Below are 27,386 nucleotides of genomic sequence, written 5' to 3'. Positions count from 1 at the left end.
AGTAACAAGATGTCAGTTACTCAACCACAGCTTTGAGGGGGACACAGCTGAAAAACAGCCACAACAACACCAGCAGCATTTGAGGAGAGGACATTTGCCACCATCAAGCCCCTCTCTGCAAAGCATCTTCAAGTCACTACTGTCCCTGGTCAAGGTTCCTTGCATGTTTCAAAAGGAAGATGGAGGAGAAGTCAAAATTTTCAACCCCAGCTATGGGGTTCATTGAATTGTGTTAATTGCTTTGACCAATTTGACGCTGTCATTTGCTTTACTTACATGCTACTGTGTTTAATATCATAGTGATTGCCTTGCTTGTTGCTGTTTTAATGCCACCGTGGTTGTTGCAAGTTCAACACTTGTTGTTGGAAAAGCAGAACACAAACATTAAATCAAACCAGACCAAAATTAAACCAGTTGGGTATTTGACAACAACAAGCCACAGCAGCCAGGAGAAGATCTGTGACCAGTGAGTAAAACCTGGCCACAAGGACTGCCATTTGTCAACTACTCGGATGTGATTATCATCTTTTTTCTGCCTGCCTTGAGAGAAAGCAGGATGTGCGCATTTCTGAATAAACAAATCACAGCTTCAGAAGAAAATCATGCGAGTCTTCCAAAAATCCCACTTTTCTACCAATTGTCAATCTGGTCTGATTACAACCATGCCACCATGGCCACCCTATTTCCCTTTGCTTCTTTCCAAACAGGTCTCTAAATCAAGCTCCCTCAGCTTGGTGCCCTCCATATACTTTGGTCTGCAGCTGCCATGAGTGATACAAGGAGTTGTAGCCTAAAACATCTGCAGGGCATCAGGCTGGAAGAAGGCAAACTCCCACCTACCACATTAGGAAGGCAACAAAGAAATACTATACTTCCTGGTCTTTGCATACTTGTTTATGGCTTGCTGCTGGCTCAAAAAAATATGGGAAATTGAAAGAGTGGGCAATGTATGAAGCACATTTTCAAAAGCAGTAGCCAGGACTAATTAAAACGTGAAACTTGGAGTTCCACAACAAATAGCAAGTATGAGAACTTGATTATCCAAGTTTCCCTTGGGCAAACCAAGTCCTGCAAAACAGGAGAGATCATTTGCAAAGGGAACAACCGGTTGCCCGATGGAGCAGACAGACTGTCCCAGCGACCGCATGTTCTCTTTCTTCTTTTCCCCCAAGCCAGCAATATGGTGCAAGAGAAACTTCCAACTGACACCAAATTAGGAAAATATAACAGCAATTCACATGGCAGGGACATTTTTTTTGTTACAGCAACACAGAACTCCATCGTGCTCCATGGAAAACTAGATCATTTCCACTTTAAAATTCGAGCCAAGATTAGTTCCCAATATTTATAACAATTTTTTTGAAGAAACAGATAATCAGATAAATGGAAACATACACACAAAGCTCCATTTGCAGAGATACTTAGAGGGCATGTACTGATTACGAAACAAAACTGGGTAGATAAAGGATTCTCAACTCTAGATTAACTGCCCCACCCCCAGTAAATACTTATATGAGCAACTCTGTGACCTTCCAGGTGTGATTAGAACCAGCTGCACAAATATAAGGTGGGAGACACCTGGATTGCCAATAGTACTTATGAAAAGGATCTAGGGGTCTTAGTGGACCACAAGCTTAACATGAGTCAGCAGTGTGATGCAGCAGCGGAAAAAGCTAATGCTATTCTGGGCTGCATCAGCAGATGAATAGTGTCCAGGTCAAGGAAAGTAGTAGTCCTGGCTGTGGTCTGCCTTTGTCAGACTTCACTTGGAGTACTGAATCCAGTTCTGGGCACTACAATTTTAAAAGGATATGGACAATCTGGAACGTGTGCAGAGGTGGGTGACCAAGATGATCAAGGATCTGGAAACTAAGCCTTATGAGGAACTGTTGAGGGAGTTGGGCATGTTCAGCCTGCAAATGAGTAGACTGAGGGAGATAACGATAGCAGTCTTCAAATATCTAAATAGCTGTCACATGGAGAATGGAGCAAGCTTGTTTTCTCCTGCTCCAAAGGCTAGGACCCAAACCAATGTCTTCAAATTACAATAAAGGAGATTCTCTAAACATCAGGAAAAACTTCTGATACTAAGAACTGTTTAACAGTGGAACAGGCTCTCTCGGAAGGCAGTGGCAGGAGGAAGACCTCCTTGGAGGTTTTTAAGCAGAGGCTGGATGACCATCTGCCATGTATGATCTACTTGAGATTTCTGCACTGCAGAGGGTCAGACTAGATGAACCTTGGGACCCCTTCCAACTCTACAATGTTGTGATTCTATAGGATGGCCAATGGTCAGAAATAATGCACAGGTTCACGGACACTGGCCTACACTGCAAGAGTAAACTGCTTTTAAACCATTTTAAGTGCCACAACATCCCATAGGGAGCCCTGGGGCCAGAGGTTTAGTGATGGGGTTCAAACCCATATTAAAAGATCCTGACCTCTCCCCCCCCCCCCGCCAATAACTGCAATTCATGGAGCCTCCTACACTACTTTTAGGTGTGTACCAACGCCTTAATTTTCTCTTTCTATTCCATGGCAAGCAAAACCATTACCAAATATCTTGGATAAAATTCTGAGGCTACGAAGCCCTGGGAAAGGTCCCTTTGATATACACGACCATCACCCCTTCGTTTCCCATATTCAAATGAGCATTTCAACTTCCTGGATTATATTTCCCAAGAGAGAGTCAGTTTCTAACACTGAGTCTGACAAAGTTGCCCCAAAGAGTCCCTTGATTTCAACATACTGAAAAATCTGCTAACCTGAAAATTCTCCAGGGGTGACATTGGGCGAGTTTGTAGCCTCTGTTTCAGTGTACGACAAGGTGGAATCTGAAAGATCTAGAAGCAAAAGTAAGAGAGAAGACAAGGGTTATTTCCTAGAAGACAGGCATCTTATTTGCAAAGACTCTGAAACCCAAGTTGCTGCTCACTCAAAACACAAAATACGCCGGCACACCAAAAAACTTTCATTTAAAAACCAAATCCTTATCACCCTTTAAAGTCCTGCCATGCCCTTTCTAGGGGGTCAGTGTACATGTTGCCCTCTTGTTGAAGCCACACAAGCAAGCAAATCCCACTACTGGTTGCACAACCCACCTGGAGCAAAAATGGAGAAGGTTCCTCGCGCAGGCCGGGGCTGGAAGGTGGAGACGGATGACCAAATTGCTCCAGAGAAATCAGTCCCCAAGGGGTTAAGGGACAAGTGGAAAATGGCAACAACAACTGGGAAGCATGGAGTTAGGGGGTTGTTCTTGGGAGCACTCGATAGGATGGCTTGCTGGATCAAGGAAGCTGGCTCAATTCTCCCAGAATGGTGAAAAGCAGTCTGGTTAAGCACGCTGGAACGGGATGTGCCAGGAATTGGGAAACTTAGGGGCAAATGAGGCCTCTCTCATTGGTCCTCAGAACTCTCCCTAGGCCACACCCCCTCGCTCAGGCCACGCCCCTCAGCAGCACAGCTCCACAACCCATTATTTTGCCCTTGAACTGAGATGATGGAGAAATAGAGAGCCTGCTTAGCCAGAAGCCCAAATGAGAGATGCACAAACAGGACCTGAGCACAAGGACCCCTCCTGTGGTTTCCAGCAACCATAGGAGCCAACTCCTAGGTGCCGAGGTCCCTGCAGCCCTCCCCCTAAAATATTTGATGGGGCTGCCCCCCCCCCCAGTTGATGGACATTGCCATTCAATTGGGGGGAGTGTGCCACATCTTGTGATCAATTATGCGGGGCAGGGCTTACCAATGCCACCGCCCCATAGTTTATTCAAGTTGCCACCCCTGCCAGCATTTGGAAGCATTAATGTAAAGGCAGAAAATTGCCATCATAGCTAGTAGCTACTGATAGCCTTCCCCTCCATGAATATGTCCAATCCCCTTTTCAAGCCATTCAAGTTGGTTTGCCATCACAGCCTCCTGTGGAAGAGAGTTCCATAGGTTAACTATGTGCTGTGGTTGGCCACTGTGAGAACAGGATGCTGTACTAGATGGGCCATTGGTCTGATCCAGAAGGCCTCTTCTTATGTTCTTACATTCTCCATGAATTTGTCTAAGAGGCACTCACGTTGGTGACCTTCACTACCATAAACCTTTTCATCAACTAAAAAAAGAAATCTGGCTGTGCCAGAGGTTGAACCTGTGGGATCTTCTGCTTCCAAGGCCTCTTGAGATATGGTGGCCCCTCACCGAACTTCACACTAGCCCAATTTTCCTTTGTTTCATGTCCTTGCAGATCCAAGCGCCATTCACTGCTCCCCTTCCCTTTCCTGAAACACCGAAACTGCCCTCAAAAATAACCCAAGGTTGAGTGGATCAAATCAAACAAGTAGGAACTTGGGAGCGCCACGGATAAGGTTACACTAAGCCTCCAAACAATTCATCGTTACTATACTTAATTATCACTATTAAAATTCTTGAAGCTGTTTATTCTTGTTTCCTTCCTCCCTTCCTTCCTCCCCTGCTGAAACCAAGGAAACTTTGTTTTAACAAGTTAAAAGTCTTTGTTGATCTTTCTCCCTCTCTCCTCCACCCCCACTTTGCTTGCACCCCTTTAATTAAAAAGGTGCTCTAAATGTTTGCTCCAAGATCAACTCCGCGTGTGCATCTCCCTTCCCCATCCCTTTTCTTTTCAGTCAAACCAGCCTGGAAAGCAAAGCTTCACTTCGCGTTGTGTCACTCAAAGTTCTCCGTCTAGGGAATGCAACTCAACTTGGTGCACTGCGTAGGTGCTCTGAACTACAACTCCCATCAGCCCCAGTCAGCACCTGGAGGGCACCAGGTTGGGGAAGATATGAAGAAATTATGACACCTCCAGTGCAGAAATATGCAGGTGGCCCATATGAGGATAGAACCCACAACCCTGGTATTATCAGCACCACGCTCTAAACAACTGAGCTAGTTCTCCTCCATCTCATTTAATCCTCACAACAACCCTGTGTGGTGGGTTAGGCTGAGAGGCAGTGACTGGTCCAAGGTCTCCCAATGAGCTTCATGGCCAAGTGGATATTTGAACTCTGGTCTGCCAGATCCTAGCCCAATACAGTGGTACCTTGGGTTAAGTACTTAATTTGTTCCGGAGGTCTGTTCTTAACCTGCAACTGTTCTTAACCTGAAGCACCACTTTAGCTAATGGGGCTTCCCGCTGCCGCCACACCACTGGAGCACGATTTCTGTTCTCATCCTGAAGCAAAGTTCTTAACCCGAGGTACTATTTCTGGGTTAGCGGAGTCTGTAACCTGAAGCGTATGTAACCCGAGGTACCACTGTACTCTAACCACTACACCACACTGGCTCTCATACTTCCTTTGAGCAATTGATGTGCACTGTTACAGTTTTATTGCTTTTGTTATTGTATTCCATAATATGTACTATGCAACAAATCTTTAAAATAATCAGTTAATTTTTTTTTTTAAGTCTATACAGTGCTACCTCAGGTTAAGTATTTAATTCGTTCCGGAGGTCCGTACTTAATCTGAAACTGTTCTTAACCTGAAACACTATTTCTGGGTTAGCGGAGTCTGTAAACTGAAGCGTATGTAACCTGAAGCATATGTAACCTGAGGTACCACTGTATTGGTTAAATACACATTTTCCTTGTTATGTTCTTAGGAGGGTTCTCGTGAAGAGCCCTGAACTTTAAAATGTACCACTATACCATAGCATTTGGTGACTGCTTATTTGCAAGGGGTGTGGGGTGGGCTGCACACAATCCGAATTCATGCTTCTTGACTTTGCATTCCCACCTAACTGACCAGCCTCCCAACCCCAAAAAGCCAGAGGCAGAATCGGGCACTCCATCTACTGAGGTCTGTGCTTAAATTCCTCAGAGGCAATATATACTTTGGAAGGCCACTCCTTTTGGATTTCACCAGCTTTTAAAGTAGGTCATTCCCGCCCCCCCGGTCCCCAGCTTCTTTGACCATTTTTCCTTTGCTTGATTTGGGGGAAGGGGGAACAGGGAGAGAAATTAAATCCAAAGCATCTCACATTGCTGTGTTTAAGGGAGGCTTGTCACCTTTGCTGTGGCTGGATTCTTTTAGCAGATTCGGTTTTGTCTTAGTTGGCAGAGCACGAGACTCTATCAATCTCAGGGTCGTGGGTTTGAGCAATACGTTGGGCAAAAGATTCCTGCATCTCTGGGGGTTGGACTAGATGACCCTCAGGGTCCCTTCCAACTCTACAATTCTATGATTCCCCTACTGCTGCACTGGTCTGCATGTGGCTGACAGACAAAAGGCAACCCGCCTGCAATTTTGGACTTTCTGCCTACCGTACGGGTGCCAATAGCTCAGGTGCCCTATCAGTGAAAAATGTGGTAACCAAAGAGAGCTGGGGGGGGCATTAGCTCAGTGGCAGAACATCTGCTTTGCATGAAAAAGGTCCCACACAGTTTCAATCTCCAGAATCTCAAAGCAGGGCTAAGAATGCTCTCTGTCTGAAACCCCAAAGACTCTCTGTCCCTGTACATCCCCAAGAGCGCTCCTGGGATCTTCTAGGGAAGCACTATAAGTGGTCCTCCATGGCCCAGAAGCACAACTCATGCCAACAAGTCATCGTGCCTTCAGGGTGCAACCCTGTGGAACTTGCTCCCACCAGAAGTCAGACAGACACAGTCCTTGCTGAGGTTTCAAAAGCCTGGTTAGAACAATTTCATTTCAGGAGGCCTTTGCACCACAAACGCTTCCCTTTTGTCCCAAAACATTCTGACGCTCTTTTTCGTTTCTGAGATTTTAAATTTGGGGAGTTTCGTCTGTGTTTGGGATTTTGTCAATCGTCTTTTTGTTGTTGTTGCAAGCCACACTTTGTGAGGCCTAAATGGCAGAAAGCAGGATTTAAAAGAAATGAATGAGATGGGCTTGACCTGCAGCAGCTTTTGAACGTTTCGCGTGAAATCGCAGCAAGACAAACAAGCCCAGGATTCCAGCAATGTGCAGGAAAAAAGAGAGGTACTTACCCAGTGGCTTTTGCTCGTCATTTGGAGACAGCCGGGAGTAAGGAGGGGGTGGAGATTCTGAAAAGCAAGGAAGACACTGATTAACAACCCCTGGAAGTTTAGGTTACAGAAACATTTGTCCCCACACCAAGGAAGGAACCATTTGGCTGAACCTATGGTGGAAATCTCTCTCCTTGTTTTTATGGAGACACTGGGCACCATTACTCACTCTTAAAACCACAGGTAGGCAAACTAAGGCCAAGGGGCCGGATCCGGCCCAATTGCCTTTTAAATCCGGCCCGGATTGCATGAGTAGAATGTGTCCTTTTATTTAAAATGCATCTCTGGGTTATTTGTGGGGTATAGGAATTTGTTCATTCCCCCCCCCCAATATAGTCCAGCCCCCCAGGGACAATGGACTGGCTCTCTGCTGAGAAAGTTTGCTGACTCCTGCCTAAGACAAAGCATTTATAAGCACATCACAAAGTATAGTTATTTAGCAACACATTACCCCTCAAGGTGCTGGGTGTATGCTATAAAATGGGGAGAAGTGCTTTCATGGACCACAATGAACTAGAATTGGGTCTTAAAGAGGCCACTGGCTGCAGTCCTTAATCCAATTTACTCTGCTGTAGTCCCATCAAAGACAAGGAGGGTACTCTGGCCAGGTTCACTAGGGAATACGATGCACTTCGTGGCTAGCAAACTCCTGCTCCTAAAAAGGCACAAAACGCCTATTTGCTTGGGAATAGGCATCACTGCTTTTTCAAGTTCCAGAACTTCCTCATTAGGGCTGGCCGATATATCGTCCAAAAGTTTGACGTTCACATTGTGATAATTGTTTCATAATATTTTAGCTGGCAATATATCGCAAATCACAATGTGTGTAGGGGCTAGGTCAGGCAGCCCCAGCGTTCAGCCCTCCAGATGTTTTGGACTACAATTCCCATCATCCCTGACCACTGGTCCTGTTAGCTAGGGATCATTTAAAAGAAATGAATGAGATGGGCTTGGCCTGCAGCAGCTTTTGAACGTAGGCTGGGGATGCCTGGGCTAGGTGATAGCTGGTTTTTCAACATTGCAATAACTCACTTATCACCTGCTAAATGTTGCCATCTACCACAATGTCTGAAATAAGGATAGAACTATACAGAGGTGAACAGGACAATGTCCTGGCAGTTGCTACTACTTAGGGGTCTAAAACGGATAAATGACAATAGTACTAATAATCAAACACTCCGTTTCATCAGAAGGCATGCAAAAATGCATCCCAACAGGACTTTAGGTTTTGGGCTTGGCTACCAAATGGTGGGGGACGCAGGTGGCGCTGTGGGTTAAAGCCTCAGCGCCTAGGACTTGCCGATCGAAAGGTCGGCGGTTCGAATCCCTGAGGCGGGGTGCGCTCCCGCTGCTCGGTCCCAGCGCCTGCCAACCTAGCAGTTCGAAAGCACCTCCAGGTGCAAGTAGATAAATAGGGACCGCTTACCAGCGGGAAGGTAAACGGCGTTTCCGTGTGCGGCTCTGGCTCGCCAGAGCAGCGATGTCACGCTGGCCACGTGACCCGGAAGTGTCTCCGGACAGCGCTGGCTCCTGGCCTCTTAAGTGAGATGGGCGCACAACCCCAGAGTCTGTCAAGACTGGCCCGTACGGGCAGGGGTACCTTTACCTTTACCTTTACCAAATGGTGGTATACAGGACAATCCAAAATACAGCGATGAGTCATAGTGAATACATATAATCTGGGGCTGCCAAACTGCCAGCAGGCCTACTAGGTGGCAGAAGCAGCAGTGGCAGAAACAGCTTGCCATGACCGCGGTACGCAGCAGCAGCGACAACAACCTGCAAGGCATGGTGAGACAATCAGTGGCAGCCTGCAAGTCTTAGTGGCGGTGATGGGAGTTGGTGGCAGTAGCAGTAGCAGCCTGCAAGGCCTCATGACAGCAGCACAAACAGTAGTAGCAGTTACCAGGATATTGTCCTGTTCGCCTCTGTGTATTTCCTTTCTTATTTCAGATATTGTGATATATTGATATATCGTGATGCTTAGCTGGTGATATATCACGATACAGTGGTACCTCGGGTTACATACGCTTCAGGTTACATACTCTGCTAACTGAGAAATATTACCTCAGGTTAAGAACTTTGCTTCAGGATGAGAACAGAAATTGTGCGGCAGCAGCAGCAGCAGGAGGCCCCATTGGCTAAAGTGGTCTTCAGGTTAAGAACAGTTTCAGGTTAAGAACGGACCTCAGGAATGAATTAAGTACTTAACCCGAGGTACCACTGTACTAGAAAACCCATTACTGTATTGTCCAGCCCTATTCCTTATCAGTGTACAATGAGAACTGAGTGTTTACTTGAAATTTCAGGGCAACTAACTCTCAACATTGGTGCTCCAAACAAGATTGCAAGCTGAGGGAACCAAACTATGGAAGGGCATCAACACTTCAAATTTTTAAAAGAAATTTTCAACTAGTTTATTTCAATTTCAACTCATCCTACCAGCCCAAAGGAAACCTGGGAATTATAGTTTTCAGAGGTGCCTGAAAATACCGTTCCAAGATCCAAAGGGTGAGAAATTATGGGGTTTCTCTAGGAGTCAAGAAAGTCATCTGTAGAGTTTTGACACTGCTGTGGAAAGAATCCAGAACAACACTGTCACATTTTTTTAAAAGCTGCATTTTGGGGGTTCTCTTTCTTGGGAGGTGTTCAACAACGGCTGCTTCCATCCAAAACCCTCGACACAAAGTCAGTGCACATTTGTTACAAAGAACACGGTACTCCGTGTTCCAGTGATATTCGAGAGAATATTCGAGAGAAAGAAATTCCATCACTCCCTGTAGGAAAGATCCAAAGTGAATGGGGATTGCAAAACAAAGAGAATTAAGGAAATTAAGGAAAGCTGACTTGCCAAAAAAAGGGGGGAGATTCCCCGCTCCCCTTGCAGCAACACAACAGAATTAAGAGAGAGAAAAGCGCACACACAGAGAGAGAGAGACTCCTGTCAACCAAAGAACAAGATCTAGGATCCTTTTCCAAGTCAAGTTTCTTAGACAATTTAATTTCTACGTGAACTAAATTCTATAGTTAGGGCAACAGAAAATTCAGGTTCGTAGAGCTGGTTTTTCCTTCTCTTAAGGAGTTTCAACAGGAAGGCAGGTTTTGCTGCTTTTTTAAAAAATGGAAAAAACCCAACTTGCAATAATAATAAAAAAACCCAGAAGTTAGGAAAAGGGGCACTGCAGCTTTAAGAGAGGCAGTCAGATAAATTGCCAGTCAGGCTGGCGCCAGCAAAATGCAAACTGCATATTATCACCACTTCTTCACCTAAATAGCAAGAGGGGGGAACCTGCTAAGGAAAAGAAGGGAGGGAGGGGGGAAGGAAGGGGGTGCTTTTTAAGAACAACTTGAAACTGATCTCGGTTGAAAGGGGATAATGCCAGGCCAAAAGAAAAAGAGACTTGTGTGTTTGTGCGTTTCTCTTTAACTCCCATTTTCTTTTGCCTGAAGAAAACCAGTGATTTTCTATACATCCCCTCCAAAAAGGTTAAGTCTCCTTCGGCATTGCCGAAAGGGCAGTAATTTTGTGGATACCACCGAAAACAAAAAATGCAAAAACAGGCAAGGCAAAATTTGCCTTTCTAAAGAGAAGGAGCCTGCGATGAGAGTTAAGCATGCTTCCTTGTGTGGTGGCTCTTACTCTTGTGCAAATTTACTTAGGGCTGTCTTGGGAAAACAAGTCCAAACCCTGCTCAGCCTTTTCTTCCCACAGAGTTTTGCTTAATTTAACACGTGTTCGTGGAAGCCCCTTTGGGAATCAAACTCAAACAAAGTGGATCTATATTTTTTTAAAATGCCACCAAGCTGTTTGTTTGCTTTTGCTGGTCTTGATTTTCTACATTTCCAGCGCCTGCTGTCAGAGCAGAAGAATGAGATAAGGGAGAATCTTGGATCTCCTTCTTCCCAAATGCTTTGGTGAACGCTAACTATTCCTCTGATGGAAGCAGAAATGGATGGTGGCGTTTGTGTGTGAATTTGGTCCAATGGCAACAGAAGGGGGGAAAGGATCCTGGATGTTAAAAACAACAACAACACTGATGGGAACTGTACTTCAAAACATCTGGGGGGGGGGGGGACACCAGGTTGTAGAAGGCACCATCCTGCCAAACTTTGTCTAACACGGCCCTTTTCAAAAACACACAGTAAGAATGCGCAGAAGATGGTGTTTAGGGATGAAGGGAGAAATCTCATTTGCACTACTCTGTATTAAGTTACCGGGAGTACAAGGGCTGCCTCCTCTTACTTCACCCTCCTGGCATCCTATAGACCCCATGGCCACAGGGAGTGAAGGGGGCCAGCCAAGGGAAGCCAGCCTCTTCCCCCCCCCAACCCCACCTCAAATTGCAACCCCTGATGCAAAACGTTAACCCCTTGCTGCCTGGAGCACACCATCCATTAACGTGCTCTGCTGGGATCAACAGGTGTTGCTGGTGTTAAGCGGTGGGGAAATCTGCACTCTCTTGATGCCTCAAGACTTCCACTAAAGGAAGCTGGGAGAACTGTACAAAGGTGAGAAGGTGAGGGTGACCGCAGCCTGCTTCATCTGGGATACCCAGGAACCCATCCTGGGGTGCAGGTAAACATATGGGCATAGGAAACGGCCTCAAACCAGTCAGACCACTGATCTGTCTAGCTCAGTACAGTGGTACCTCAGGTTAAGAACTTAATTAGTCCTGGAGGTCCGTTCTTAACCTGAAACTGTTCTTAACCTGAGGTACCACTTTAGCTAATGGGGCCTCCCACTGCTGCCATGCGATTTCTGTTCTCATCTTGAAGCAAAGTTCTTAAGCCAAGGTACTATTTCTGGGTTAGCAGAGTCTGTAACCTGAAGCGTCTGTAACCCGAGGTACCACTGTACTGTCTACTCTGACTGGCAGGGAATCACCAGGGTTACAAATATGGGCCTTTCCCAGTCCTACCTGGAGATAGCAAGGAGTAAACCTGGGACTTTCAGCCTGCTAAGATACTGTTCAGCCGCTAAGGTACGGACAGCCCACCTCACAGCCCCCGAAGCAGAAGAATGGGTTACTGTCTCCTGCCTTGAAGGAAATTAATACCATGTTTTGTCTAGCTGATTGTCCAGATTTTCTAAGATTTTTATTACATTTACATCCCATCCTTCCTCCAAGGAGCTCACGGGGATATATAGTGGTACCTCGGGTTAAGTACTTAATTCGTTCCGGAGGTCCATACTTAACCTGAAACTGTTCTTAACCTGAAGCACCACTTTAGCTAATGGGGCTTCCTGCTGCTGCCGCACTGCCAGAGCACGATTTCTGTTCTCATCCTGAAGCAAAGTTCTTAACCTGAAGCACTATTTCTGGGTTAGCGGAGTCTGTAACCTGAAGCGTATGTAACCTGAGGTACCACTGTACATAGTTCTTGCAGTCGTCCTCACAACAACTCTGCGAGGTAGGTTACACTGGCAGATAGTCCCTGGCCCAAGGTCACCCAGTGAGCTTCACAGGCAAAAGTGAATGTGAACCCTGGTCTCCCAGGTCCTATTCCAACACCCCACTTGCACTCATTCTGCATTAGTGGCAAGAGGGTTCCCACACCTGGGGCTTCGCGGTTCCCACACAAGCACAGAAAAGGCGCAGAATTTGGGTCTGAATGCAGAATTCAGCATCCGTGTTCCTGACCCTGAACACTCTGAAAATAATAATCATAAACAGCACGTCTATTCTCTGGAGCTCCATCCATTGCCATGTTATAATCCTCACGACAACCCTGTAGGGTAGGCCTCCATTTGCATTTTACAGTTCTGAGGCTGACAAGAGAAGAACTTGCCAGGTGCAGAATTCATAGCAGGAGGGATCTGAATGGAGACTGCATTCATTGGTTACACCAGCTTGAAAGTTTGTAGAGGACCATACTGGGAAATGTCTGCAGCCAGATGGGGGGCTGAACAGGATTCCCACCAGCTGTTTGGCACAGCATCTGCTTTGCATGCGGAAGGTTGCAGGTTCAATCCCCCAACAGCATCTCCAGTTAGGACTGGGAGAGAACCCTTCCTTAAACCCTGGAGAGCCATTGCTGCCAATCAGTGCAGACAATATAGAGCTTGGTGGACTAATGTGTCTGATAGCTTCCCTACGTCAGGTCACAATTCCTTGTTTAGAGTCAAGCAATGAATGGAGCATTGATCGGGGTAACAGCGATCCTGAGAGGAGAGGAAAACGCCTCGCTTCCCCCAGGTCAAATATCACTGTGACCAACGTCACTGTGACCAACATTACCTCTTGTCACACAGGGAAGGGTCCAGGAGAGCCCTCATCCCTAATACAACCATGAAGAAGTAGGCAGGCTTCAATTTTCACCATACATTTTTGAGCTATTCTTACCCCTTGTGAAATACAGTGGTACCTCGGGTTAAGTACTTAATTCGTTCCAGAGGTCCGTTCTTAACCTGAAACTGTTCTTAACCTGAAGCACCACTTTAGCTAATGGGGTCTCCCATTGCTGCTGCGCCGCCGCCACACTATTTCTGTTCTCATCCTGAAACAAAGTTCTTAACCTGAGGTACTATTTCTGGGTTAGCGGAGTCTGTAACCTGAAGCGTATGTAACCTGAAGCGTATGTAACCTGAAGTGTATGTAACCTGAGGTACCACTGTAAACTTTGTCCCAGTTTTTGTAAAAAGGAGGTGAGGAGGTAGACCTTAATTGCACCACTTTAGAGTGGGGGTTTACCATACAAAATGATCCTTGCGTTTGGTTTACATGCGGAAGGTCCTAGGTTCAATCTCTCTAGGTAGGGCCGGAAATGTCCCTAACCTGAACCATGAAAAGCAGCTGCCAGTCAGTGTAGACAATACTGAACTAGGTGGACCAATGGCCTGACCCTGTACAAGGCAGCAATTTTCTTTGTTCCTTAACAAAAAAAAACAGACTCCCTGGAGACACAAAGGAAGCCAAGACGGGAACTCTTTCCCCTGACATCTAGGGTTTTTTTGTGGGCAAGGAATCTTTTTTTTCTATCATGCAAGCCCCACCCTGCAATCTGAGGAGGGACAACTCTTACCAAGCTCATCAGCTGCTTGTGAGAACTAAGTCTCCCTTGCAACCGGATAACCAATGCCGATTGCATTCGTCACTTTGAATACGGCCACTGAGTGGCAAGATATGCATTTCATACATGCAATAACTATAAGTAACATATAAAGTTTAAACTCAGCAAACAGGTTTCCAGTGCAGCCTTTGATCCAGGGAGATGATGCAGCTTTCTAAGTGGGCCAAGAATCAGGTGTCCTGTGCGTGCGCATGTGAATGGGCGACCCAGGGACTTTTTCATCTACTCAGGTACAAGGCTTCACACGAAATCTGCCCGAGTCAGCAAATGCACAGCAAAGATGCATGAATCAGAGAAGTCAAGGGATGCACATGCATGTGTGAAACAGCCCTCGCTCGGACAATGCTTGACATCAGTCTTCAGCAAACCCTTGAGGCAGACAGAGCACAGAACAAACACTACACTAGGGTGCTATTCAACAAAGGCCTGTGTTTTAGTACAGCATTACCACCTGCTGTCCAACACACCTGGTTTTAGACATGCGTAAAGTAAAGCAAAGCAGTATTTTAATTTAAGAAAACAAGAATGTGCCAAATGTGTGTCCGTGTGTGTATAATACTATATAAGAGATCCCTGTGTATATAAATAGACCCTGAGTGCTTTCCCTAATTTAAGCTACGATCTATTCCAAAAGAGGGAGGAATTGAAATATGAGCAAAGGTGCTCTGTTGCCAGTTTTGCTTTGCTCCAGGGCTTTTTGGCTGTAGACCTTAAAGCATCTCTGCATTTATATATATATATTTGTTAAAGCCCCAGCTAGCATGGCCAATGGTCAGGGATGGTGGGAGTTGTAGTTGAAAACATCTGGAACATTGAGCCCAACCCACTTCCCTCCTTGGTACTCACAACAGGAGGAACCAACCACAATCCCTGGCTTTAGTGTGATGGCAGAACTTGGGACCATTGTTTGTTGTACCCCAGGCAAACCATAATGATAAACCAAAGTTTGCTCTCGCCATACCAGTCATGGTTTACTTGAGCTAAACAAACTATGATCCCTGTGAGAAGAGGATGCTGGACTAGATGGGCCATTGGCCTGATCCAGCAGGCTCTTCATATGTTCTTACAGTTCAGATGTAGTTTCAGGAATCATGCTTTGTTTCCTTCCAACATGAATGGGGAGGATCAGAGCGGGCACAATGTTCTTGTGTAAACCAAGGTTTCCAGCTAAACATGATGTGTCACCTTGGCCACCATCTTCAGCTGGCCTTTTCCCCTAGTAACGTGTTTGGCATCGTTGAAGTGGATTGTCCTCTTATATTCTCAAGGAGCGTCTCCACCCCCATTGTTCAGCCTGGACACTGAGGTCCAGCACCTAGGGCCTTCTGGCGGTTCCCTCGCTGCGAGAAGTGAGGTTATAGAGAACCAGGCAGAGGGCCTTTTTGGTAGTGGCACCTGCCCTGTGCAACGCCATCCCAGCAGATGTCAAGGCAATAAACAACTATTTTACTTTTAAAAGACAACTGAAGGTGGCCCTGTTTATGGAAGTTTTTAATGTCTGATGCTGTATTGTTTTTAATATTTGGTTGGAAGCAGCCCAGAGTGACTGGGGAAACCCAGCCAGATGGGTGGGGTATAAATATTAAATTATTATTATTATTATTATTATTATTATTATTATTAATTATTATTACGCTGGCCACCAACATGGATGGCTTTAAAAGAGGATTAGACAAATTCATGGAGTTTGAGGCTATCAGTGAATGTCAAAGGTAGTTTGCCTCTGTATGCCACTTGCTGGAATCACAGATGGGGAGAATGCTGTTGTGGGCTTTCCATAGGTATCTGGTTGGCCACTGTGAGAGCAAGATGCTATGTTAGATGGGCCTCTGGCCTGATCCAACAGGGCTATACTTATGTTTTTATCTCTCACTCTCAAAAGTTGGGATACGGGCCTGGGCACAGCATGACGTCTCTGGCTTAAATTCTTTAACTAAGTTGGACCAAAAATACTCTAACCAGTGCGCTTTCCACACTGCGCCTGTCAAAATTGCACAACAGCCCTGTCAACACTGAAAAGGAAAATCAGTTCAACTTCCAAGGGCCGAGCACCAAACATCAACAGATCTGGGCCACACAGAACCTGCAAGCTGCTCTGCTCTGGTAGTAAATAGCCACTTGCCACAGGTGGTGCAATAAATAAGGACCACTTCAGACAAGCATGTACATCACTTGATTTCTCAACACTGGATCACCCTCAGCTGGAATACTGGAAGCTGAAGATGCCCACTGACTTCCGCAAGCCTCTGACGACATTTTACAGTTCTCTTGAGGGCCCCTGGAACTGTGATGGTGCATCCACACATGCCGGTTGTTTTATCTGATGCCTGCGGTTTCTAAGTGAACCAGTTCTTGATGAGTGGCAGTGGGATGTGTCCACCAACTTGGTATGGGAAGCCCTGGGTCTGAGGGGAACAGGAAGCTCCTGTGATGCTTCCTTCACGGATGCAGGCCACCGTTGGGTGCTGCAGTTTTCAAGTGCAGGACCTGCACATGTGAATCAGCCCTAGGGTGGGAAGGGGGAGAGGTCTCTGGTTCCATGCATTTGCGTGAACCATCACCATTCCAAACCTATCATCCCCAAAGTGGCCTGCAACTTGTACTGCTCATGCAGTGGACAAAATAAGGTAGGATCAACATTCCTGGCTTAAGGAAATGGCTAGACGTTGTTAACCATAAACAGAGAGGTACTGTGTGGCTCTAGGCGTCCTGGAGGTCACACCCTATGACTTCAACACGATGCACCATAATCCCAGAATCCATTCTGCACATGCTCAGATATGCAGGGAAGGGCTGTAGCTCAGTGATAAAGTATCTGCTTTGCACGCAGGTCCCATGTTTAATCTCCAGGTAGGGCAGGGGAAAAGACTCCGGCCTGAAATCATGGAGAACCACTGCCAGCCAGTGTAGACAGTAATGAGCTAGATGAACCAGTTTGCGATGTTCATTCCTATGCTGCTATGACTAGCTACATATACAAGATTATCACTAGACATGGCACTTTGCAGAGTTTCTCACACACAAAAATTCAGGTCCTTGCCCCAAGGAGGTTCCCATCATGTCACATGTGCCAAGCCTGAGATCTGGCACTGAAAACTTGTTTTCAAAGCAGGCTGAGCGCCTCTCAAATAAACAGGGTGAGAAAGAGATACAAAGGCACCAGAATTCTGCAGCACCTTCCAAGACTAACAAAGATTGTTGTGAACCAACTTCCACAGGACAGTCGTTACATCTGGCAGTTTGAGCCGACAGCCGTCGTCATGCTCTCCAAATGCTGTCAGACCCAAACTCCAATCATCCCTGACCCTGACCACTGGCCATGCTGGCTGGGAGTTGTAGTTCAACAACCATAGCCCTATGAAAGGGCTGGAGCTCAGGGGTAGAACACCTGTTTTGCATGGAGAAAGTTCCAGGCCCAATCCCTGGCATCTCCAGGAAGCCAGGTGTTGTTGGACAACAGCTCTCATCATCCCTGGCCACTGGAACTGATGGGAGTTGTAGTACACCAGCATCTGGAGGGGACCACATGGGCTACACTGAGGCAGATGGACACAAGTCTAACTCAGAAGAAGGGAGCTTCCTATGTACATCTGAAGGGCATCAAATTCGTTATCCGTGCCAAACTACACCTGCTCACCTTTGAGATGCCTCCTATGGCAAACTATTCTGGAAATTGCTTCTGCCACTCCAGGCAAACTTTTACACTTGCAAAAACATCATTCCCTCTTGGTTCAGACCAAAGATTCATCTGATGGGAAACCGCTGGTCTTGCAGACACTGTTCAACTGCAGATCCTGTGATCCATGGGAGCGGGGAACCCAACAGCGTCTAAGGGCCACAGGTCCCCTATCTCTGATCTAGGCCAGCATTATGGATCCCATAATGCAGCAATCCCCTTGATTTCAGCCACACAGGTGATAAGATTCTCCCCATGTCCTTTGCCCCCAGCAACTGAATTCAGAAATACAGTGGCTCTATCTATGGCGCCGCTATTCAGCCACCATGGTCAAAGTGAGAGAATTTTCACCAAGATGCCTGTGCATGTTGATTTTCAGCACTGAATACTTCAAATGGGAGGGGGTGTAACTGTGGATCCTTTATGAAGATGCACCTTCCCCAATACTCCAGTCCCCCTCCCTGAACTGCCTCAGGACATCCCAGCTGCCCAGCCCTCCCGCGCCCCAGGTGGCCCCGAGGCAATCGACGGTGCTACTAACCTGGCCCGCACAGCCTGCTGAAGTGATAGGGGTTGCAGCACACCGTGGGGCCGTCGGGGAGGCCGAAGCTGCCGCACTCGCACAGGGGCTTCAGCTCGGCCGGGTGCTGGAGGTCCGGCCAGCGGAAGAGCTTCCCCAGCAGGAGGTGCGGAGGAGCCGCCTGACCGCCCAGGCGCACCTCCGCGCGGGAGACGAGGACACAGTCACTGGGCATCCCGCCGCGGGACTCGACGGCTTCGAGGAGGCTGTCGAGGGAGCGCTCCTTGAGCCGCTTCAGGAGTGAGTACGTGACGGCCTTGAGCTCCTGCTCCAGCAGAGAGAGCCTGGAGCGCCCTTCCCGGGCTGGCAGCTCCCGGGGCCGGGGCGAGACGGCGTCAGCGTCGGCGTCCCTCTCCTTGAAGAGGCAGCAGGTGACGGTCATGCCGTCGCTCTCCTGCGCCCACCACGGGCTGTCCCTTTCGAGGCCGCCGTCGGAGCCGCCATCCTCGGCGTCCTCCCGCGCTGCTGCTGCTGCTGCTGCTACGGCCGCTGCCTCCTCTTCCACCTCGGGGGGCGCCGGAGGGTCGCCCTCGCCGTGCGCCATGGACCTCTCCAAAGCGCACGGCTCCTCGACGGCGCCTCCGCCGGTCACCGCTCGCCTGCCGCTCGCAGGGGGCTTCTCCGGGCTCCTGCCGTCGCTGCCCCCTCTCTCATGGCTCTTCCTGAGGCTGCCGGTGCTACTGCCGGTGGAGCCGCCGCCGCCACCATCTCCTCCTCCTCCCCCTCCTCCGACGCCTTCTCTGTCGGGGAGGACCCGGCTTCTCCAAAGTCGCCGCACAAGCCCTGCCCGTTTGGACCTGAACATACGCTTCGCCCGGCCGCGGAGCTGCTGGCCTTTCCTGGCTCCGGGTCAGATCCTCCCAAACGAGGGCCGCATGAAGGAGACCCAGCAACGACGGCAGCGGCGCCGGCGCCCGGAGCAACAGCGGGGGCTCCTCGCCCGCCCGGCCCAGCCACTCGCCCAGAAGCGCCGGCCGGGCAGCCACATGGGGGAAGGAGGCAGCAATGGCATAGAGCGGAGCCCCGCAGGCCGGCGTCCTGGCGAGCGGGGGATCCGCCGCAGCCCGCCCCCTCGGCCCTACATGGAGCCCCGAGAGCCAGGAGGGGACGGGGAAGGCTTGCCGGCCCCCCTCCTTGCGAGGGAGTCCTTCCACGAACAAGCGCGCAAGCAAACAAAACAACAAAACTCCCCCAGGCTTTTTCCTTTTCGCCCTGGCAAACCCTCGACGCCGCGGTCCTTCTTTTGCGTCTGGCTTTTAAAAAGTTGCCCCGACGCCTTCCCAAGTTAGAGGCTGGCCGCCCCCCGGGGCAAGGAGCAGGCTGGCGGCGCCGCGCATGGCTTGGCTCGGTACTCAAGATCCCAGCCCGAGAGAAACGCGGCGGCGGCGGCGGCAGGAGAGGCAGCAGCAGCACTGCAGCAGGCGCATGAGAAGAAGCGCCGTCGTCGCCGCCGCCGCTCGGGGAGAAAAGGCGCCCCAAATCCTCCTCGGCGGTCCGGAGCAGCCTCAGCAAATCCACGCCAAGCGAAGCCCTCGGTGCTTGCAGAAGGGCCGGCGAGGCTCCTGGGGGCAGAGGCGTCCACCCAGGGTAGAGCCCCCCGACTTCACTCCTCCTCCTTCTTCCGCCCCCCGGGCTTGGGGGGCCGCCGAGATCTGCCTCCCGAGCAGCGGAGACCCTCGTCGCCTCTCCCTCCCTCTCTCTGTCCCCCCCACTTCTTCCCTCTCTCTCTTTTTTGTTCTTCTAAAACACACACGCAGGGCCCCCTAGGAGAGCGCTGGAGTCATTGGCTCCCTCCCATCATGTGCCAGTCTAGACACTTTGGCGGCGCGGAGCTGCACTGATGGTTGCGCAAACAAGGTTTCAAGTTTCTTAACTCTTAAAGGAAAACGCCTCCCGGTTCTCGCTCGCCTCTCCTGGCTTCTCGCTCCCCCTTCGCTCTCTCCCTCCGCGCTTCTGGTTTGGGGCACCCTCTTGGCCCCCACCCCTAAAATAATAATAATTAAGGGAAGGGAAGGAGCTTCTGTGAGGAAGACGATTCGCAAAAGAACTAATAAGAACAACAATAATAAAAAGAGGCTGGGAAATGGGAGCGAATTATAATAAGTTGTCGTGCCCTTTTGCTTCCTATCTGCTGTGTGCAAATGGCCAAAGCGTTTATTTGTTTATTGGAGGCATTTTTTTATCCCGCCTCCTCCAAGGAGCTCTAGGTGGTGTCCACGGGTCTCCCCCTCCTCATTTCATCCCACAACAACCCTGTGAGGTAGGTTAGTGGGCCAAAAGGCAGTGATTCTAATAATGTCCTCTTTTATTCAGTAATAATATTGATGATGATGATGATGATGATGATGATGATGATGATGATGAACTGGCTGATTCTACAGCAAGTCTTCATTGAGCTCCAGCATTTGAAGCTCCATAGAATGTTCATCCTTTTTCAACAAATCCCATGGTGATGAATGAGACCTAGTCCCAAGTAAGCATGCAAAATTAATAACCTCAGTGGGAGTTAACTCCCGGGCAGACCTGCATAAGATCAGGCTACAAGTGCACTAAGTGGGTGTCTACAGGAGTGAGGAACCTGCTCCCATCAGTCCCTTCTGGACTTGTGTTCTGCTCATGCTCTCAAGTGCAGTATGTCAGTTGTGGCAACTCAATCCCCTGTCCGACTGAGGCTTAACTTTCAGTAGGTACCAGTATAAATGTTATTATTTTGCGCCCCCTTGGTTCAGTTCCTTTTGTGGAGGAAATGCCCACACTGCCCTAATTCCAGCACTGGTGGGAGTTGTAGTTCAGTAAGATCTGGAAGGCTGCAAGTTCTGCATCCTTGGGGGACAGCCTTCAAGGCTGCCCAAAACATTGAAGCTGCATGGCGGGTTCTGGGAAACATATACCTCGGGAAGAAAGTGTGCAGATTTGGAAGGGATGCTGGGGTATAGCTTCCAAATTGCATTTTCCTGCATTGGATCCCAGCCACTGCACACTGCAAGGCAGGGACCCTGGCACATACCTCTTGGCTTGCAAACTCCACTGGCGCCCCCAAGCAGCATCACCTTGTGATGTAGGCGGCTGTTCGTCCCATTTTAACACAGGGGGGAAACTAGCATCTCACATAGGTTTGGCTGGGACGTTGAGGCTGCAGTAGGGCAACTTTTTACCCATTGGTTACCTGCAGTTTAGGGCAAGTTTCTACACTACACTTGATCTTAGCAAAAAGGCCAAGAAGCAAGTTTCATTCATAAGGAAAGTGCTGGGACAGAAAATAAATGCCTGCTTGCAAATTGGGTGCAAACAGTTCAGAAGGAATCTGAATCCCCATTGCAGAAGTGGATGCAGCCACAGGCTCACCTTTAATTATTTAGCAAAAGTCCAAGAAGAGCAGGGGATAAAGCTAAACATGGCTGCCACATTTGGAATCACCATTTGCTTTAAAAGAACAGAAAGGCTGAAGCTCAGAGATAGAGCATATGCCTTGCAAAAGAAGATCTCACCGGCATCTTGAGGTATGGCTGAGAGAAACCCCTGCCTGAAACCCTGAAGAGGTGAGCTGCTGCCAGTCAGTGTAGACAATACTGAGCTAGGTGGACCAATGGCCTGACTCAGTATTAGGCCGCTTCCTGTGTTTGTTACCTGATAAAGACTATGGAAGGGCATTTCTGTCCTCCAAGAATCACACCCTCAGTTCAACTCCCTAGATCTCCCTGGGACACACACATCACAACACCACACCCCTTGTTTTGCAAAGACTCATCCGCACACCCCAAACTGCCCTGCAGCAGTGTACAGTGGCTGCAGTTCTCCCTGTGCTTCATCTCATTAATGCAGGGTTGCTGTATGTTTTTTAATAGCAGCACCCACAACATATCATTTCAAAGATTGCATTTTGTTTTGTTTTTTAAAAAGTCTGCTCCACGAGGCCCATCTTCATAAAAAGTGAGGCCCTGGATTGCATAAAACGAGAAGCTAAAGGGCACTATCACCAATGTCCCGTAACACAAAGTGTAAGTACAGAAATAATCTCAAAATGCAAATTTGGGGGGGTTAGATGGCTCCAGAAAGGAGTTGCTTTCGCTTTGTCCGGTGTGTTTTGTTTTTGAAGCTGTTACCTTGTTTGGATGTAAACTCTCCCAAGCCCAAACCTGCTTGACTCTGGACCCAGGACAGAAGTGTCTGCCGCATTGTTGGGGCTAAATAATGCTGGACAGTGCTCATAATATGCAACAGGGCTTGGTTTTTCCAAGATTATCTGATATGCACAGAATAGTCTTATCAAATGCATTGGGGATATTTGCTGTATAAACACACATACATTTCTTTCTGTTTGTTGTGTCCTCCTTAGATTATTATATAAAATAATAAAATTGTTATTGTATAAATTTCTCAAATGCCAAAGAAATTGTGGATTTGCAGGAGACCCAAGCATTGTACTTTCAGAGGTGGTGAGGACCAGATGGGTTTACAGGAGAATCCTCATGCCTTACTTGTGAAATTTGGAGAGCTATTCAATTAGTTGCTGGGTATGTGGACTTTTTATCTTATTCATTCTTTCCTCCATCATATCTTGCAAAGTTATGGAAAAGAGAGAAAGGATGAGGTCTTGAAATCTTTGAGTGGGCTGACACTTCTCCCCCCTCCTCCTCCCTAGCTTCTAATACCGGGTAGCCAACTGCTCTGCAGAAAGCAGGCAGTGAAGCCTTTCACGGTATTCAGAAAACCTGTTCTTTTAAGGCACAGGAACAGGACCCAGCAAAACATATTTGGCAACGCCATTCAGCATCAGCAATTATCCTAAGCAAGTGAAGATATTTCCTGGCTTGTCTATAAGCGTGCTGGCAATCGCTTCGCCTGCTTTATTTATCCCGCCGCCCCCCGCCCCGCCCGGCTGCTGTTCAAGACAGAGGAGCAGGGCCAAGGCAGGCAAGTTGGCAACCCCCTGCCAAAGGGTAGGCTTTGGAAAGACGTTCTCCTCCGGCGCACCAAGGGTTAAAGCGCCTCTCCTCCGCCGGAGTCAGAGAGGCTGGGCCACGCCTCCGGGATGTATTAACTTGTTCAGGGTGGCAAAAGTTCAGGCTCCGAAAGCCCTGGTTGGCCTTTGGCAGAGGGACACCCCGCCTCCGCAGCGCGTCCATTGGCTCGTCTGGCCGGGGGGGGTCTCCGCCTCCTCCAGATCACAGATTGTCCCTGAATGAAATAAATTCCGTTGCTCTCATTGGCTGCTCGCCGCAATATTTATACAACATTCCTTTCTCTCCCTGTCGGCCGCTGTTTTGAATGAAGTGGCTGCGCAGGCAGCCGAGGCAGCGCCGCCCTGCGCGGCTCAGCTTTTGCCTGCGTGGGGCTTACTCCCAAGTAAAGCGACCTGAGCAGCGATGCGACCAGAGCCTCCACGCACGTTTACGCTGCAGGAGAAGAGGCGTTTTGAGAAAGGCCATAGCTCAGAGGTAGAGCAGTTGCCTTGCATGCTGCTGAAATCCTGCTAGTCCGTGCAAACAATACTGAGCTAGATAGACCCTTGGTCAGACTGTATCCGTGCATAGGATCAAACCCCTGTTCTATGCCCTTCAGGCAGAGTTCCCGAAATTCCTGACAGATGAGCCCTACCGTTTTTAAAAAAAGTCTGATGATTCCTACACCCTAATGTAAAAACTATTTCTTTGTGGGTGGGTAGGTTTACCCAATCCCCCAAAGAGCGTAACCACCAGAGCGGACCCACCCGTGAGGAGAGTGGGTGTCTACTGGCTGCGGAAGTGGTGGGAGCGGGGATGGCACATCTGAAAGAGTTGTTGATCAGGGATTGGGAGATGTGTCTCGACCAGCAACTCATTCAGAGATGTAGTGGGAAGTTGCCTCTTCTGAGGTTGAGTGATTCTGTTGCAACCCTGCAATGGGAGCAGTTGGATAATTCAATCGCATGGCAGAATGATTCCCCCCACCCCAAATGTGGACTGAAGCAAGCAAGGCTAGAGTAGGGAATCATGGAGAGAGGCTGGAGACAGCCTCCTCTCTGTTTGGCTGCTTTGGATTTTCATTAATTGGGTAGCACAATCAATGTATAACTTTCACAGTACGAGAGAGCACTGGAGATTTAGGGTGAATTAGTACCATTTATGTTTTTTGACAGATACGCAAACAAAGCATAGTACAGTGGTACATCGGGTTAAGAACTTAATTCGTTCCGGAGGTCCGTTCTTAACCTGAAACTGTTCTTAACCTGAAGCACCACTTTAGCTAATGGGGCCTCCTGCTGCTGCTGCGCCGCCGAGCACAATTTCTGTTCTCATCCTGAAGCAAAGTTCTTAACCTGAAGCACTATTTCTGGGTTAGCGGAGTCTGTAACCTGAAGCGTATGTAACCTGAAGCGTATGTAACCTGAGGTACCACTGTACAAAGAAATAAGCACTGGCAACAGGTAGCACAACCAGTGATCCTGCCTCAGTTTTCCAGAAAGTCACTTTTCTACACACCCACCCAGTGCTTTTTTCCCCTAAAAAAAATGTTTAGGGGGTACTCTCACTTTGACTTCAGAAAACCACCATTTTATAGTTCAAATCGGGGAAAATAAATACAGTAAATTGACAAAGTACATAGATTCACAAAATGTTTAGGGGTATGCGTCCCCCCCCCAGAAAAAAGCACTGCATGTAATTCAGTGTTGCACACCAGTTTTACTCTTTACAAAGATCTATGTCCACCTCTCTAAACTTAAACTGCAAAACTGTTTCCTATTTCACTAACTGAAGGGTCTAAACTTCCTAAACTCTGAGGGGACAGTGCTTTCCAAAGGCTGGAAAGAGATTCCCAGCTATCAAGATACATCACAGTTCTTTTGTTAAAGTCTGAAATCAGCTGCTCATTCAGATTAATTAGACAGCCAAAACCCAAACCACCGATTTACACATCAACCACCCTCTGTTTAAAATTGGTTCCAGCTGAGCTTTTATGTGGAGAACTACAGCTTTGTAAATGTATGATAAATATCAGTGATACATCGAATTACTAAACTGCAATTTAGTAATCTATTGTAATGACTATGCAGGGATAATCAACATGGTGCATTCCAGAAGGGTTTGGACTACAACTCCCATCACCCCTGACCATTGGCCATGCTGGCTGGGGCTGATGGGAGTTGGAGTCTACAACATCTGGATGGCGATCCCTGGGCTACAGCTTTTGTCTATGTGAGATGGGCAAGTTCTGCATTACCATCTCTGCTCGCTAGGAGGTAGATGAGCAGCTCATCCTCATACAATGTTTTTGAGGAATCCTCGAAATGTGTTTTAAAACCTTTGATACAAATGTCTTTTTCTAAACAACAACTACAACCATCCCAAACTAAATTTGATACTTAAAGCCATCAAGGCTTGCATAAAATTTATTTTTTATTTTTTTAAATAATATTTATTAAAGATTTTCAAATATAACAGAAAAAGAAAAACATCCAAATTTAAAACCTAATTTTCATTAGCATCTTTCCAGGACTTCCCCTCCCCTCCCCCTCTTGTATTCCAATTCTTTCAAATAAATTCAACAAATTCTTACCCCAAATTTTAAAATTATTTATCATTGACCCAATTTAAAAAATATTTTCCCATCCCCTAAAATCGACCTGTTCCCTTCCACGAGTTCCCCTCTTTAATATGCAATACAGATTAAGATAAACAGAAAAATAGAAAAAAGAATAAAATGTAATTTAACACCCTTTGGATTCCAAATTTCCCTCCCCCCTTTCCCGGTTGCGTTCCCAATGTCCGTCAATATCTACTGTCATCCCGGAGCTCCCACATCTAAACCACAGTCCTTCACCAGTCCGCTTTGCCGTCTTTTTATTAGTCTTTGCCGTCTTTTGGTCATCTTTGATTTCACATGTCCAATCTTGGAAGGAGTCTATCTTCCAACTTTGTCCAGTTCTTGTTATTCTTGTTGTTCTTGTTGTTCTCTCTCCTCCTTTTTTTTTTTTCCTGCTCTCCTGCACAAATGTTCTAATTCCAAAAAGCTTCTAATTCCTCTGCAGAGGCTTTGTTATTCAGGAACAAAACATTACGTCAAGTCCCTTCCATTCTTCAATAGATAAATCTATTGTCTCCTTTAGTGTGTAGACCTCTGTAGACAAAATAGTGTTCCATTTCTGCAGTTTCCCAGGAGATAAAAAGTCCTATTCAAATTCGATGCCAACAATACTTGTAGTGTCCCACAGCTCCTCTAGAGGGATTATAGTCACTCAGTTTCCTTCCCGATCACACCCAACAGTCAAAGTAACTTATTATTCCTTGTTTTAAACAATTTATATCCAATTTGTAACAAATGTGACCAGCAAAGTCCTCGTAACAAAGTTCTCTTTTTGTTCTTTCGCTTTGACAGCTCCTTTGACAGCTGTCAGAACCTCTATTTCTCCTCTCCCAGCGCTCTTACGGATCGCTCCCGGGGTTTCCGGGGGGGGGGGGTTTGCCTTTTAATTCACATTCCACTTTTCTCCTCCAGCCCAGTCTTATAATTTTCCATCGCGAAGTTAATAATTTTATCAAAAAAAGGTTGCGCTCGATCTTAGTTGTCAAATCCTTTGCTTTAGCTCCTCTACAACAGGGGGGAGGCTGACTTCCTTTTTGCACCTCCCCCGCTCGCTCCGAATTTAAAAAGAATTTTCCCCCTTTTTTAATCCAAGTTCCAATTACTCACGGGTTATTCTTTTAAAGTCCAAATTTTCAATGGAAGAAGTCAGCGCTCTCCGTCGAATGGCATGCGGCTTCGCTTGGCAGGGGAAGCGGAGGACTCACACCACCACCACCCCCCTGTCACCCGCTCCGCAGCCTTTAAAAAGGCTCCTTCGCGGGTCGGGGGGGACGCAAATGGTGCCCGCCGAGTCACCATGCCCATGGGTTTCAGCGCCCATGGTTTTTGTGGGTCCCCGCGTCACCGGCGCGGTAGAACCCAGCCCCTGCCGAGCAGGCTCCCTCCGGAGCTCGGAGGGAGTCCGCCATTCGGCGATGGCGCCAACCCGGAAGTCAAGGCTTGCATAAAATTTAAGCAATTTGTTCCACACAAGCAACAGGGAAATCAAACACTTGATTTTC

The 27,386-nt window shown here is 47.7% G+C and overlaps 1 protein-coding gene across 1 annotated transcript in view; it reads right to left on the bottom strand.

Moving 5' to 3' along the window:
- Positions 1-19,260, bottom strand: part of SMAD6 (SMAD family member 6) — a 61,442-nt gene extending 42,182 nt beyond the window's left edge. Inside the window, exons 1-3 of the mRNA XM_079954305.1 lie at positions 18,283-19,260; positions 6,956-7,012; positions 2,766-2,843 (exon numbers count right to left, since the gene is read on the bottom strand). Of these exons, the coding sequence (XP_079810431.1) occupies positions 2,766-2,843; positions 6,956-7,012; positions 18,283-19,126 (979 nt within the window). The 5' untranslated portion in view covers positions 19,127-19,260. The remainder of the gene's footprint in view (positions 1-2,765; positions 2,844-6,955; positions 7,013-18,282) is intronic.
- Positions 19,261-27,386: the final 8,126 nt, after the last annotated feature.

The sequence above is a fragment of the Podarcis cretensis genome (genome assembly GCF_951804945.1).
Source record: "Podarcis cretensis genome assembly, chromosome: 14".
In the NCBI taxonomy this organism is placed as follows: domain Eukaryota; kingdom Metazoa; phylum Chordata; class Lepidosauria; order Squamata; family Lacertidae; genus Podarcis; species Podarcis cretensis.
This window is presented reverse-complemented; position numbering and strand designations above follow the sequence as displayed.